At 45.2% G+C, this 16,706-nt stretch overlaps 1 protein-coding gene across 1 annotated transcript; it reads right to left on the minus strand.

Moving 5' to 3' along the window:
* Positions 1–1,769: 1,769 nt before the first annotated feature.
* On the minus strand, positions 1,770–16,275 carry LOC144489942 (WASP homolog-associated protein with actin, membranes and microtubules-like). The gene is made up of 7 exons (XM_078207766.1): positions 16,051–16,275; positions 15,807–15,969; positions 13,630–13,814; positions 8,039–8,125; positions 7,857–7,952; positions 5,832–6,276; positions 1,770–5,555 (listed from the first exon to the last, which is right to left on the minus strand). Exons 1-7 carry the CDS (start codon positions 16,273–16,275, stop codon positions 5,254–5,256), a joined length of 1,503 nt encoding a protein of 500 aa, XP_078063892.1. The 3' UTR covers positions 1,770–5,253.
* Between the last annotated feature and the right edge of the window lie 431 nt (positions 16,276–16,706).

Here is a 16,706-nt window from a genome sequence, read left to right on the forward strand (position 1 = left end):
ACTGTGCAGATTCTCATCAGAATGATATCAAGACTAAAGCAGTTAAATTGGGAGGACAGGTTGCATAGACTAGGCCTATATTGCCTTGAATTTACAAGATCATAGAATCCCTACAATGCAAAAGGAGGCCATTCTGCCCTTCAAATCTGCACCGACTCAGATTATTTTACCCAGGCCCTATCCCTGTAACCCTACATATTTACCCCGCTAACCTAGCCTTGGGACACTAAGGGACAATTTAGCATGGCCAATCCACTTAACCTGCACATCTTTGGGGTGTGGGAGGAAACCGGAGCACCCAGGGGAAACTCATGCAGATACAGGGAGAACATGCAAACTCCACACAGAGTGACCCAAGGCTGGAATTGAACCCAGGTCCCTGGTGGAGGGCAGCAGTGCCACCATACCACCTAAGATAAAAGGGGTTATTTAATTGAGAGGTTTATGAATGAAGGTTGATAGCATAGAGAGAACACATTTCCTCTGGTGCTGGGGTCTGAGATGGGGGGGGGCCTTAAAATTGGAGCCAGGCCAATCAGGGGCCATGACAAAAACACTTCACAAAAAGCAGTGACATCCTGGAACTCTTCCCTATCACAAAGTTGATTTTTGATTTGATTTGATTTATTGTCACATGTATTTACAGTGAAAAGTATTGTTTCTTGCGCACTATACAGACAAAGCATACCATTCATAGAGAAGGAAACGAGAGAGTGCAGAATGTAGTGTTACAGTCATAGCTAGGGGTGTAGAGAAAGATCAACTTAATGCAAGATAGGTCCATTCAAAAGTCTGACAGCAACAGGAAAGAAGCTGTTCTTGACTCGGTTGGTACGTGACCTCAGACTTTTAGTATCTTTATCCCAACGGAAGAAGGTGGAAGAGAGAATGTCCGGGGTGCGTGGACTCCTTAATTATGCTGGCTGCTTTGCCGAGGCAGCGGGAAGTGTAGACAGAGTCAATGGGTGGGAGGCTGATTTGCGTGATGGGCTGGGCTTTATTCATGACCTTTTGTAGTTCTTTGTGGTCTTGAGGTCAGAGCAGGAGCCCATACTAAGCTGTGATACAACCAGAAAGAATGCTTTCTATGGTGCATCTGTAAAAGTTGGAGAGAGTTGTAGCTGACATGACGCTGGGGGTGCAATGTGGTGGAGGATTTGGCAGGAACGAGGGTTATGGAGCTGACGGGTAATGCACTTAATCGGCTACGATCTCCCTGATTGGGTGAAGGCAGCTTGAGGGGCCGAATAGCCTCCTCCTGTTTTTATTGCTCGTTATCATAGCATCTTACAACACGGAATGCCATTTGGCCAATCATACCTGTACTGGCTCTGTCAGTGCTATCCAATTAGTCTCAATCCCCTTCTCTTGCCCCCACAAGCTCCCTGAAAATTTCCTCCCTTCAAGTATTCATCCTTTGGAAAGTTATTAAATCTGCTTTAGTCAGTCTTTTGCCGCAGCACATTCCAGATTATAACTTGCTGTGTCAAAATGTCTTCCCCCTCTCTTTCTCCTGCCGATTACCTTACTCTTGATATTGAAATGACAGAGTCCACCAGCTATAATGGATTACAGCAACTACAGTTATACACAGGGTCAGAAATATACCTTGATTTCTGCTTCCTACAGTTTCAGAGATAAATCCACATCTCTCCAACAGTCTTCAGCTCAGCTGACTTATATTATTCCTTCCTGTTCCCCCATAAGAGTAGAATGGCTGTAACCTTGGTGATCTAAACTGGTCAATTATCACAACCCTGAAAATATGAAAAGGTTTAAAAAATAACATTTTATTGTCAGTAATTTCTAGAGAGGCAGAACAGTAGAAACTCCAGTTATATGTAGCAGCTTCATCAGAGGAAACATTATGCCACAAGCAAATGAAGCTTTGAAAAATAAAGGAGTTAGACATACAATAACCGTACAATATTTAAGCTTTTTCGATATCAACAATCTTCTAAAACAGAGCATGTTCAGTGTTCTGCAATTACATTTTAAAGTGCCATAGATTGATAACCTGAATATAATTAAAAATAGATGGCCATCAATTTCTATTGTAGATCTGTGCAAAAAAATACAATTTTTAATTATATTTGCAAAGCTCTTTTTAAAATGGTAAACTGTGCCTTAGTTAAAATATTTCAAGGGTTGATTCACCATGTGCTGAGTATGGAATAATTCAGGATACATTAAAAGTCTAATGATATAATAACTGAATATTCCCTCAGTTCTCTCGTCATTTACTGGGATTAAGTTCCATACTCGTGAGTCCAAATGGTGAAAGCAAGCATGTTACTCAACTGCAGAAGGCATCACAGTCAAGGCCAATCCTGCTCACATCCGAGGTCACCAGGTAGTGAGCAGCAGCCTGAGACGTTTGTGCACCACCCCCCCTCCCCCGCCCAAAACCCAGATACCCAAACCACGCCATGCCCCCGCCCCCCCCACCCTGGATACCCAACTGTGCCCCATGGCTAGGAAGAAACTCGAGGCGCCTGTTTCTGTGCTGTAGTTGGCAGGACCTCAGGGATGGGGCAGAGAAATCCAAATTTAACAAAGAACGCAGTAAACGTGTCAGGTTATCTCTGCTTTGAGTGTGTTGTTGGAGTGCTCCTCATGTAAAACAAAGAGAAGGGACATCACTGCTTTAACGATGCATTCAGGGTAGGTAGTTGACTGTGTAAGTGCATATTCTGACAATACATCACAGTTAATACCTAGAGTTTTGGGAAGCTGTCCCAAATCTCCAGTGATTGCTCATTATCTCACTCCCACTGAGTTATACCACTGACACAGCCTGCATCGTGCTTATTAATAATCCTAGTGCATCACAGGCAGTGTTACTCATGGTTAGTCAGGTAACAGTGTCAGCAGATGGCTTTATTCTGTTGCAATCATGCTAATTTGTTGTGCTGGCATGAACCTTGGCTTATCCAAATCTACCTCTCTAATGTATCCTGCTCTGAATCATCCACCTTGATAGCCTACACTGACTCTGGTCTCCGAAAGTCCCCCATTTAATATTCTCAGGCTGGTGTCCCGCTACAGACGTCCATGCCCTGACATTTTAACTAATCTCCGTTTCAGCTGGTATGATTACACTGCTGTCTTTTGGATAATAAATGATTTTAAACCAAGGCTCCAGCTGCCCTTTCAGGGGGAACACACAAAACATCCATGGCCATTAATCACGGAGGAAGACAGGAGTTCCTCCAGTGTCCTGAACCAACATTTAACTCACAAACAATATCACAAAGGGACGGTCATTCCCACATTGCTGCTGATGGGAGCTTTGTGAAAACGGGCTGCCACATTTCACTAACTACATTCCAAAATAAAAGTACTGCACTGCACTAAGCTTTGGAGAACCTGGAGATATCCTGAGGTTACGAAAGGTGCTATATAAATGCAAGTTAGTGTGTTATTTCCTCATCCTTGCTGCTCTGATTTAGTTTTGCAATTCCTTTTCTTCTTGTTCCTGAGGCAGTTAGGGATGTGACATGAATGGATTAGTAGAAATGAAAGTTGCTATTGACAAAAGGCCTGACGGCTGTGGCTGAATGAGATGATTCATCTTGTTTGAGGTTAAAAACAAAGGCAGCTGAATTGAGGAGCAATGTTAATTATGTTCTACAATAAAGACTCAAAATTAAAACTGAGGAAATTGGGAAAAAGGGAGTCAGGAAAAAGGCTCATATAGAACAGGATAAATGTGAGGTTATTCACTTTGGAAGCAAAAACAAGGCGGCAGATTACTACCTGAATGGCTGTAAACTGGGAGAGGGGAGTGTGCAGCGGGACCTGGGTGTCCTTGTGCACCAGTCACTGAAGGTAAGCATGCAGGTGCAGCAGGCGGTAAAGAAGGCAAATGGCATGTTGGCCTTCATTGCGAGAGGTTTCGAGTACAGGAGCAGGGATGTGTTGTTGCAGTTATACAGGGCCTTGGTGAGGCCACACATGGAGTGTTATATGCAGTTTGGTCTGCTTTTCTGAGGAAGGATGTTCTTGCTCTCGAGGGAGCGCAGCGAAGGTTTACCAGGCTGATTCCGGGGATGGCAGGACTGATGTATGAGGAGCGATTGACTAGGTTAGGATTGTTTTCACTGGAGTACAGACGAATGAGGGAGGATCTCAGAGACTTATAAAATTCTAACAGGGTTAGACAGGGTAGATGCGGGAAGAATGTTCCCGATGGTGGGGGTGTCCAGAACCAGGGGTCACAGTCTGAGGTTACAGGGTAGACCATTTAAGACGGAGATGAGGAGACATTTTTTCACCCAAAGAGTGGTGAGCCTGTGGAATCCATTACCACAGGAAGTAGTTGATGCCAAAACATTGAATGCATTCAAGAGGCGGCTGGATATAGCACTTGGGGTGAATGGGATCAAAGGTTATGGGGAGAAAGCAGGATTAGGCTATTGAGTTGGATGATCAGCCATGATCGTAATGAATGGTGAAGCAGGCTCGAAGGGCGGAACGGCCTCTTCCTGCTCCTATCTTCTATGTTAGGACGAAGAGAGAAGGTATTAATTGAATATTTCTCCTCATCTCGGTCTTAAAAAGGAGACTAAACTGTGTCCCCTTAGTTTTAGTCTCCCTGACAAGAGGAAACACCCTCGTCGTATCTGCCCTGTCCAATCCCATCAGGATCTTTTGTTTCAATATGATCTGGGTCATTGAATCTATCAAATACAGAGTTAGACAGATTTTTGAGAGACGAGAGAGGGAAGGGTTATGGGGGCAGCTGACAGGAAAGTCAAGTTGAGACTACAACCAAACCAGCCATGATCTTATCAAAGGGCCAAGTGGCTTACACAAACTCCTAAGATCTTCGCTCCTATGGGTCAGTGTGCATGCAGAATTAGGAGACAAGAAACTGAGGGTCAGGGTCAAGACAAGAATCTTATGGTCTTTGCTGTTCCTAAAAATAAAAAATTAAAATTAAAATGCAAGTTATAGGAGACCAAAGCTATTCAACTCCAACTAATGCGTAATTGAATCTGTCGGTGTGATTACTGATTTGCCAGTGGATCAGGGTTTGTGTATTATTTTGACTCTAGTAAATCAGGAAATCCTTTCATCTCACCTGGCCACGGTTCGGTCACTTGGCAGAGACTCGAATTGGTGATTAAAATACTCAAACCTTCATTTTGTTTGTTACAATGGTTTTCTGTCAACTGAGTCAGACTGGATGGAAACAGATTTAGCAGAAAGTTGCCTCAAACTGCACAGCAAATGGGGAAAGAGTTATGGTCAGCTGTCCCATTCTTCAGACTGGTTGCCATCATCTGCTTCTTCATCGGAGTCCGGGGATACTTTCTTCATCCGCTTCATGGCTGCTTTAATGCTACGCTCCAACTCATTGACTGGATCAGTATTCACAGGCACGTTAGGTCCCACTGTCACTTTTCGCAATTGGATGCCTTTCCGAATTGTAGCTAACATGTTTTCACGCAGGTCACCCGATCTGTCCACAGACTGCAGCTTTGTCCGATCCACTTTTTTAAGCAAGATTTCACCACGTTTCAAGGAAGCCAGCACATCATCCATCGTTCCTGTGTGGACACAGAGGGGGAGGAGGGCATGGGAAAGGGGGGGGGGGGGGGGGTAACAGACTCAAGTTATAATGTAACTGCATTGTCTAATTGCTCACATATACTCAGAGAGCCATGCATCACTTTGCTCAAGATTTGCTGTCACCTGACCCCCAAAACAAAACAACAGCCAAAATGCAGGGATTTTAAACCATTCATCACCATTCCATTTAGAAAAACAAACAGCAACATGAGCGACTGGATGTATAATTACTTGGAAAAATGTAATTTCTTTACCTATATTTTCCTTGATGGATTTCTTTGCTGAATTCTCCGCGGAGAAGACGAGTCGCTGAACCTGTTCACCATCTACTGAAGTGCTTTTGTGACCCAGCAAAGTACTCAGGGCAGGCGGTATTGGGGGAGGGGGTGGGGGAGGGGGAGGGGGAGGGGGCAGGGGAGGGGGTGGAGAAGGTACTGAAGAAATCCCTTGCATCTCTGGCTGTCCGGGTGGCACAGTACTTGCTGGGAGGAAGATACGCACTGGAATATCACGGGGAGATGAAAGACCTTTCTTTGCTACTTTTGAGGTCCTGGTTCGCGCTTGTTTCTTTCTAGCAGAATGATCCATGAGGGACTTTGGCTGGTCAGATTCGGAGGAAGCTGCAGATAAAGGCGTGAATGGTCTCTGCGCCTCAGGAGTTTGGCAACAAGGTTGAAATACAAAATGTGCTGAAGAGCTCTGGAATAGAATTAATTTTTAAATCACAAATTTTGCAATTTAATAATGAATCCAAGTGTATCATTTATACTCTATGTGGTGAACCACTGTTACTACATGTATGTGCCTGGACACACCCATGCTGCACCTGGCCCGAGACTCCTCCCTTTCCACCTGAGACCCTTCCCTTTCCACCCAGAGTGGGGTATAAAGGTGATGGTCCCTCCTCCTCGCCTCAGTCTAGACCAGGTCAGCTACAAGGGTGTGCTCCTGTTCTCTGTGAATAAAAGCCTATTAGTTTTCCCTCACTCTCAGAAGTCTTCGCGTCATAATTGATAGTGCATCACTCTATAAAATGCAGAACAAGCTTCTAACAATGGGGACGGTGTGGCAGGGTCAGTGGGTGCCAGGATTCTGGTTTACACCCTCAATGGGATTTCATTACTAAGAATGAGGTTCCCAGTGTCAGGAGAACAACTCCAGGCTGGGTATCACAGCAGAGTCACCATCACTACAACCCCTGCAGGAGGCACACACCAGGTAAATAAACAGTGGTTAGAATTTAAAGGTGCTCTGTTCAGGACAGATGTGTCTCTTTTTAATGGGGTAAAACGTCCCCAAGTGCTTCTTAGGAATATTTATCCAAGAACATCTGACACTGAGCCACTAAAGGAGATGACCAAAAGGTTGGCCTTAAAGGAGGAGAGAGGTGGAGAGGTTTGGGGAGCCAATCCCAATACTTGGGGCCGAGGCAGCTGCCAATGGTACAGTGATTAAAATCAGAGAATAAGACGAGTGCAGAGATCGGCGGTTGGAGCAGAGTTCGGGGGAAATGGAGAGCAAGGCCATGGAGGGATGTGAAAATAAGGATGAATATTTTAAAAATAAAGGTGCTTGTTTAGCTGGGAGTGTGTAGGTCAGTGAGCACAGGGGTGATGGGGAAATGGGAATTGCTTAGAGTTTAGACAGATGCAGCAGAGATTTGGATGACTTTAAGCTCAATTATAGTAGGAATGGAAAGAGCAGCCAGCAATGCATTGGAATAGTCAAGTCTGGGGGTGACAAAGGCATGAATGAGGGTTTTGGAAACTCAAGCAGGGACAGAGGTGGAAATAGGCAGTCTTCACGATGGCACTGGTGCGGTTGGATACTCATCTCAGTTAAATATGACACCAAGGTTATGAGCAATCTAGTTCACCTCAGTTGCCAGGGAGAGGGATGGAGTCAGTGACTGGGAAATGGAATTTGTGTTGGGGACCTGAGAAGAGTGGGTAAGGTCTTCCAATAGCGAGTCGGAGAAATGATTTTGAGACAGTGAAGGGGACGATAGAAATGATGGAGGGGCAGCACTGGTGTTAGCAGTGTACATGGAAATGAAAGCTGTTCTTGTGGACGATGGCACTGAGTGACTGCAGATGAGCAAAGATCTTTGGGAAACAGGTAGGGGGAGAGCAACAAGCACAAACCCATATCTCTTGTACCAAAACCACACTAAGGTCAAGAGCTCAGGGTCAAGGACAGATCCTGGAAAGTGCAAGTCTTGTTCACGAGACACAAATGCGCCAGCTACGAAAACCAGAACAGCAGGGATCAATCTCTACCTCTTTAAATGTACGGAGTCGCTGCAAAGTCTTCTGCCGCTCCTGGTTGACCCATTCCCTTCTCCTTTTGTCTTCCTCCTTTTTCTGATCGCGTTTCTGTGGAAATACAGCTTTATAGAGTGAGTCTGAATGAAAGATCTCCCCATACCACCCCTTACACGCCATGCTCTGTGTTCACTCACCGCCTGGATACTGTGGTGTTGGCGCATGCGTTCCTGGTTTCCTTGCTCCTGCTGCTGCTTTGCTTTTTGAGATTCCTCACACTGATCCTATTGACAGGAAGTGCCATTAGAGTCTGTCGGTGAAGATGGAATCCAATAACTTGACTTTCTAGACAATATATCTTGTGGGATCTTCCTGGGTTTTCTAAGTCTCAACCATACAAGTCAAATTGAGATTCATAAATTAGTGAAAGCTACTTGGAGAGGATTATATGAAAATGGTGTCAGGAATTACACACAGGCAGAGCTTCAAGTTGTTTCCTGTGTGACGTACGGCTCTACGACCTGCTCTGCTGCACTGCTTCATTTTGACCTGAAGCGAACCTGAAACTAACCACACACCCATCCCAATAGCTCTACTATACAGGGCACAACATTGGCAAGGTATCCTCCAGGAAACAATCTAAAAACACAAACCTCATCAACTGACACAGCATTCCTTCTATATCCTCTACACGACATTAGAGAATAGCAAAGTAATGCAGAAACAGGTGGGAAGCCCGTACAAAGTAGCCAGAACACCAGTGACCAATCCACGAAAATACATCGTGAGGGGGATTAATAGCAATACTAATAATTATGGAGGAAAATAATAGCTATATTAATAACTGTGTCCAGTGAAAAGGGTTAACAGAGAAATCACAAAAGCCTATACAATGTTTAACTGCAGGATAGTAAGCAGCTAGTTCCAGACAAGTGACCTTCAGGTGAGGAACAGGAAAGATGCTATGCTGGGAAAAGGCCTTTAAATCAAGCACTGGACAAGGGAGTGTTCTAATATCCAAACACAGCTGGGATGCCTAAAAGGTATCCCAATACCCAATGGAGACAAGTAAAAATCTCACATCAATTGGATAGTATAATCAACCAAGTGTAAGGTGATTGTGATTGGTTTTAAAACTGCTTTTATATGATGTAACCTTAATCAATAACTATGATTGGATGTAGATAACTCCTATTCTGTTATTGGTGTATGCTAATTACTTGTAATCGAAGCTGAGACTTTAATTGTCTATGTATATTTCTAAATTTTTCACTCTGAATGACTTCATTTGGCATCCTGTAACTACAGTCTTTAATAAATCATCTTAAACCACTCTGACTTGTTCTGGCTACTTGAGGGGAATGATAGTTACAAATACAACAAGAAAACCATCGTAACCGCCCCGTAACACATCACTTTGCTGAATCAAGTCAGCAATCTTTAGTAAATGTGAGATGATATATAAACATGTTATTTGGCATTGGGTTGTTTCCTTTGAATATCTCAAACATAAAACCTTTAATGAGGCACTTTGCCTGTAAGATATTAACAGATCAGGATTATTGAAACATTCAAGATTCTGAAGGAATTGGACAGTGTAGATGCTGAGAGGATGTTTCCTCTTGTAGGGAATCTAGAACTAGGGGGTCACAGTCACCCATTTAAGATGCAGTGAAGATGGATTTCCTCTCTGAACAATCATTACATAAGAACATAAGAAGAAATAGGAGCAGGAGTAGGCCATCTGGCCCCTCGAGCCTGCCCCGCCATTCAATAAGATCATGGCTGATCTGAAGTGGATCAGTTTCACTTACCCGCCTGATCCCTATAACCCCTAATTCCCTTATCGATCAGGAATCCATCTATCCGTGATTTAAACATATTCAACGAGGTAGCCGCCACCACTTCAGTGGGCAGAGAATTCCAGAGATTCACCACCCTCTGAGAGAAGAAGTTCCTCCTCAACTCTGTCCTAAACTGACCCCCCTTTATTTTGAGGCTGTGCCCTCTAGTTCTAGTTTCCTTTCTAAGTGGAAAGAATCTCTCCAGCCCCTTCATTATCTTATAGGTCTCTATAAGATCCCTCCTCAGCCTTCTAAATTCCAACGAATACAAACCCAATCTGCTCAGTCTCTCCTCATAATCAACACCCCTCATCTCTGGTATCAACCTGGTGAACCTTCTCTGCACTCCCTCCAAGGCCAATATATCCTTCCGCAAATAAGGGGACCAATACTGCACACAGTATTCCAGCTGCGGCCTCACCAATGTCCTGTACAGATGCAGCAAGACATCTCTGCTTTTATATTCTATCCCCCTTGCGATCATAGAATCATAGAAACCCTACAGTGCAGAAGGAGGCCATTCGGCCCATCGAGTCTGCACCGACCACAATCCCACCCAGGCCCTACCCCCACATATTTATCCGCTAATCCCACGCATCTCAGGACTCTAAGGGGCAATTTTTAACCTGGCCAATCAACCTAACCCGCACATCTTTGGACTGTGGGAGGAAACCGGAGCACCCGGAGGAAACCCACGCAGACACGAGGAGAATGTGCAAACTCCACACAGACAGTGACCCGAGCCGGGAATCGAACCCGGGACCCTGGAGCTGCGAAGCAGCAGTGCTAACCACTGTGCTACCGTCCCGCGATATAGGCCAACATCCCATTTGCCTTCTTGACCACCTGTTGCACCTGCAGACTGGGTTTTTGCGTCTCATGCACAAGGACCCCCAGGTCCCTCTGCACAGCAGCATGTTGTAATTTCTTTCCATTTAGATAATAATCCAATTTGCTATTATTTCTTCCAAAGTGAATAACCTCGCATTTGTTAACGTTATACTCCATCTGCCAGATCCTCGCCCACTCACTCAGCCTGTCCAAATCTCTCTGCAGACCTTCTACGCCCTCCACACGATTCACTTTTCCACTTACCTTTGTGTCGTCTGCAAACTTTGTTACCCTACACTCAGTCCCCTCCTCCAGATCGTCTATATAAATGGTAAATAGTTGAGGCCCCAGTACCGATCCCTGCGGCACGCCACTAGTTACCATCTGCCAACCAGAAAGCACCCATTTATTCCCACTCTCTACTTCCTGTCGGATAGCCAATCCCCAATCCACGCTAACACCCTACCCCCAACTCCGTGTGACCCAATCTTCTTCAGCAACCTTTTGTGAGGCACCTTATCAAACGCCTTTTGGAAATCCAAAAACACCGCATCCACCGGTTCCCCTCCGTCAACCGCACTAGTCACATCTTCATAAAAATCCAACAAGTTCATCAAGCACGACTTTCCCCTCATGAATCCATGCTGCGTCTGCTTAATCGAACCATTCTTATCCAGATGGCCTGCTATTTCTTCTTTAATGATGGATTCCAGCATTTTCCCAACTACAGACGTTAAGCTAACCGGCCTGTAGTTACCCGCCTTTTGTCTATTTCCTTTTTTAAACAGCGGCGTAACATTAGCCGTTTTCCAATCCGCCGGCACTACCCCACAATCCAACGAATTTTGATAAATAACCACTAACGCATCCGCTATTACCTCTGACATTTCTTTCAGTACCCTGGGATGCATTCCATCTGGGCCCGGGGACTTGTCCGCCTTCAGTCCCATTAGTCTACCAAGCACTGCCTCCCTGGTAACATTAATTGTATTGAGTACCTCTCCTCCTACCGACCCTCTATCGTTAATATTTGGTAAACTATTTGTGTCTTCCACCGTGAAGACCGACACAAAAAACTTATTTAAAGTTTCAGCCATTTCCTCATTTCCCACTATTAAATCCCCCCTCTCGTCCTCCAAGGGTCCAACATTCACTCTTGCCACTCTATTCCTTTTTATATATTTGTAAAAGCTTTTACTATCATTTTTTATATTTAGAACTAGCCTAGCTTCATAACCTATCTTTCCTTTCTTTATCGCTTTCTTAGTCGTTCTTTGTTGTCTCTTAAAGTTTTCCCAATCTTCCGATCCTCCACTATTTTTGGCCACTCTGTACGCATCGGTCTTTAATTTAATACTCTCCTTAATTTCCTTCGTTATCCACGGCTGGTTATCCCTTTTCTTACAGCCCTTCTTTATCACCGGAATATATTGTTGCTGAGTACTGAAAAGGATCCCCTTAAAAATCCTCCACTGTTCCTCAGCTGTCCTACCTACCAGTCTGCTCTCCCAGTCCACCTTAGCCAATTCAGCCCTCATCCTATCGTACTTCCCTCTGTTCAAACAGAGGACAGTGGTATGGGACCCTACTTTCTCCTCTTCCATTTGTATCAGAAATTCAACCATATTGTGATCACTTGACCCAAGAGGGTCCTTCACAAGAACATCCTTAATTCTACCTACCTCGTTACACATTACCAGATCTAAGATAACTCGTTCCCTCGTCGGTTCTGTAACATACTGTTCAAGGTAACTATCCCAACAGCATTCTAAGAACTCTTCCTCCATCCCACCCCTTCCAACTTGAGTCAGCCAATCAATATGCAGGTTGAAGTCCCCCATGATTATTGCCGTTCCATTTTTGCACGCATCCATTTTTTGCTTGTTTATAGCCCTCCCCACCTCAACATTATTATTTGGGGGCCTATAGACCACGCCTACTAGTGTCTTTCTCCCCCTACTATTCCTTATCTTTACCCATAACGATTCCACGTTTTGTTCCTTAGAGCCTATGTCATCTCTCACTACTACCCTGATATTATCTTTTATTAACAGAGCTACCCCACCACCTTTTCCTTCCTGTCTATTCTTCCTAAATGCCTGATACCCCTGGATATTCATCTCCCAGTCCTGGTCTCCCTGCAGCCACGTTTCTGTAATGGCCACTAGATCATACCCATTTGTGCTGATTTGCACCATCAACTTTGTTCCGAATGCTTCTTGCATTCAGGCAAAGTGTCTTTATTTCAGCTTTTATCTGGACCCGATTTGATGAAATGCTATCAACCTCTCCCTCGCCCTCTACTCCTTTAACTACTTGAATGCCCTCATTCACTTGCACTCGCTCCCTCTCCTCTACCATTGATTTCGTAATTCCTCTTACCTCTGCACCCTATTAATCTTTGAAATTCTCTTCCTCAGAAAGCAGAAGGGACTGGGTCACTGTGTATGTTCAAGGCAGAGTTATATAGCTTGCTGACTGACAAGGGAGTCAAGAGTTATGGGGAACAGGCAGGAAAACGTAATTAAAGCTATAATCAAATCAACCATGATTTTAGTGATGGGCTGAAAGAAGTGCTCCTCTCCTCCTCCTCATTCTTATGTTCTAAAATGTAATGAACAATCCATTTCTGGATGGTTCTTAGGCCAGAGAAAACTAGCAACTACTGAGAAAGCTTTGTGCAAAAAAAAAGCCAATTTATAGCCCAAGGGCATCCACAAGGTGTAAGTGATGTTCAAAGTTTAACTGGGACAAAGAAAGAGAAAATGCTGAGGGCACCATTCTTACTCCATTGAAATGGAGGTGGAAGCTCCAGTGTGCCCTTGGCCTGATCTGGTCAGAGGGCCACCACAAACAACTGATCCACTGAAAACAAGGCAGTTCCCTCACGCAAGAAACAAACAATTAAACGCGGTCAGTGGGTGGGTAAATTCCCATTCAGGTTAGAGGTTGACACAGGATTGATTGGCTGAACAAGTGTCACGTGAGAGAAAATAATCTTTGCTGATAAGATTTATGAAATTACAATTCTGGAAGCTGCGGCGATGTGAGAAGTAGAGGGAACCTAATTATCGAAACAAAGCATCTCAGTTACGGTGGATTTCACCAATTACCCGCTTATTTCTCAAATAGGATCGACGTGCACCAATGCGACCTCGCTTCGTCTCCAGTTGGTGAGCCTTGTGCCATAATTTCTTAATTTCTACTGAGCGAGTGTCGTGTACCAGCCCCTGTTGCTCGGTCTGAAGCTGATCAGGATCTTCACAGGTATCATAATAAATCACCTCCTCCTCTTTTTCTGCAATCAAGAGTAGTGAAGAATTTCTGTTGGCTGGCAGTATTTTTCTCTCTCAATCTGGGTACATTTTGAACTCATATTTTTGTGTCTTTTTACTCATTATTTCTGGTTTGTGTTTCTCACCCCCTCAGTTATGAAGCCTGGCTGCCTACTCGCTCCAGTCTGTTTGATATTTAGATGTGTCCCAGGATAATAACATGGAACATTCCTTTAGTGACTGATTCTAGCCAATGTCTTCCTCCCCATCTTTGAGGAGCTGCCAAATGGCAATACATTGAACCTGGCTCCTGGCTTAAAAACACCAGGCAAACTGATTGAAAAATAACAAATGGATAAATAACAAACAAGTATTTGCAATAGATACAAAATGTTCTCAATCCTTAGGGTGGCAGAGAATATTCCAGAACTCCAAAACTGAACACTTCACATGGGCAGTGAATGTTTGCCTTGTTCCTACCTGCTGAGTGTCAACAGTTTCTGTTTTTATTTGAGATAACAGTGTATTTGATTCAAAATGTTATTTTCATAGCAATGAACAGAAATATGGATGATATTGGAATAGTTAGGTTAGATGGGCTTTAGATTGGTTTCACTGGTCAGCGCAACATCGAGGGCCGAAGGGCCTGTACTGCACTGTAATGTTCTGTATGTTGGAAAATTCTCAGATTCATAGAATCCCTAGAGTGCAGGAGGAGGCCATTCGGCCCATCAAGTCTGTACCAACTCTCCTATAGGGCAACCCACCCAGGCCCTATCTCCATAACCCTACGTATTTACCCTGCTAATCCCCTTATCCTACACATCTTAGCACACTAAGGCACAATTTACCATGGCCAACCCATTTAACCTGCACACCTTTGGACAGTGGGAGGAAATTGGAGCACCTGGAGGAAACCCACACAGACACAGGAAGAACATGCATAAAAACATAGAAGATGGAGGAGGCCATTTGGCCCTTTGAGCCTGTTCCACCATTCATTACGATCATGGATCCAACTCAATAGCCTATAGAAACATGACGGTAACCAACCATGCAAACTACACAGTCACCCAAGGCCAGATTTGAACCCGGGTCCCTGGCGCTGAGAGGTTTCAGTGCTAACCACTGTGCACTGTGATTTCTCAACTTCCCACAGAAGGCTCTGAAATGAGAACCTGTCATTTGCTAGGTTCAATATCGATAGGGTAGTAACGTGAGAGAAACATTGATAGGATGTTATAGTTACAACACTGCTTCCAGACACCAACCTGTTCACAGTGAATTTCCAAAAGATAAATCAAAATTGTCCAAAGATGATCAAAGTAATGAGGGAGGTTGGTTAAAGTCTGGTTAGTAAATGAATGCTAGTGTCACCTCAATTGTATTCTGCTCCTGCTTAGTGCAGTGAACACTGAATGAGGTGCAGATTGACACCACTGTCTGTGGTTTTATTTGTTCATTCAAGGGATGTGGGTATCACTGATGAGGCCAGCAGTTATTGCCTGTTCCTAACTGCCCTTGAGAAGTTGATGGTGAGCTGCCTTCTTGAACTGCTGCAGTCCACGTGGTGTAGGTACAGCCACAGTGTCCCTGGGAGTTCTAGGATTTTGACCCGGTGACACTGAAGAACAGAGGGGAGAATGAAGGCCAATACTCTCAAAGTATCATCCTTTAGATGAGACATTGAACTGAGGATCTATCTACCCATTCTCTAGTTAATACTGACTTTAAACATCCGCTGACATTATTCCTGATGTCTGGGCACAACGTCCTCTTTCAAACACCAAAAGTGTAACAAAATCACTAGCCTCAGTGCTGCTTGCTTTCCTACTCAGCGGCCAGTATCTTGGAAATGTGACATTGCTGAGAGGTTATGACATTAGACAAAGCCAAACACCACTTCTGCCCTAATACACATCAATCCCCTCTCCTCTCAGTGGCAGACACAAGCTTCAGAGGCACCTCGGAATTTGACACTGAAAGGGTGAGTGGGTTACTCAGAATAAACCCACCTCGGATCTGTCTGCGAATGGTGTCCAACTGTGCGAAAAGGAGCAGCTCCTCATACTTTAACATTTCCAGCTGAATATTGTACAGCTCCAGCTGTGTTTCGTAATACTGTATCTCTAACGTGTCCACCATCTCCGCTGCTTCCTCAGTTTCGAGATGTTCCATCTAAAGTTAAAGCAAGAGTTTTACAGAGAATGTTTCACGCTTGCAGAGAGAAAAATTATTCAATGCGACAACAGGTGTTACCTTGTGCTGAATCTCGGTTTTTCTGCGATTGAGGCAAAGCTCTTTTGCCCTGGTGTGTTGCAAGGTTTCCTTTGCAAACATGAACTTCAGTTTCTCCAACCTGGGTGCAACACTGCTCCAGGCAGCTTTGCCAAAATGATTTTGATCTTCCTCCATTTGTTTCTGCATGGCTGCAGAGCGTGTGAAAAACATCAGGTAACAGAGTTTCATTACGGACACATTCATAAATCCCCTACCGAGTACTTAGCCCTCACTCTGTGTCAGATTTTAAAGAGATGCTACTGAGATTGTACAAAATGGTCACTGCACACCAGACACAAGAATAAGGAGATTGCAAAGCAGGTGCACAATTAAGTTTGAGCGTAAACCCCCCCCCCCCCCCCCCCCGCCCCCCCCCGCCCCCCCCCCCCCCCCCGCCCCCCCCCCCCCCCCCCGCCCCCCCCCCCGCCCCCCCCCCCCCCCCCGCCCCCCCCCCCCGCCCCCCCCCCCCCCCCCCCCCCCCCGCCCCCCCCCCCCCCCCCCCCCCGCCCCCCCCCCCGCCCCCCCCCCCCCCGCCCCCCCCCCCCGCCCCCCCCCCGCCCCCCCCCACCCCCCCCCCCCGCCCCCCCCCCCCTCCCCCCCCCCCGCCCCCCCCCCCCCTCCCCCCCCCCCCGCCC

Source organism: Mustelus asterias, unplaced genomic scaffold (assembly GCF_964213995.1).
Source record: "Mustelus asterias unplaced genomic scaffold, sMusAst1.hap1.1 HAP1_SCAFFOLD_2698, whole genome shotgun sequence".
In the NCBI taxonomy this organism is placed as follows: Eukaryota; Metazoa; Chordata; class Chondrichthyes; order Carcharhiniformes; family Triakidae; genus Mustelus; species Mustelus asterias.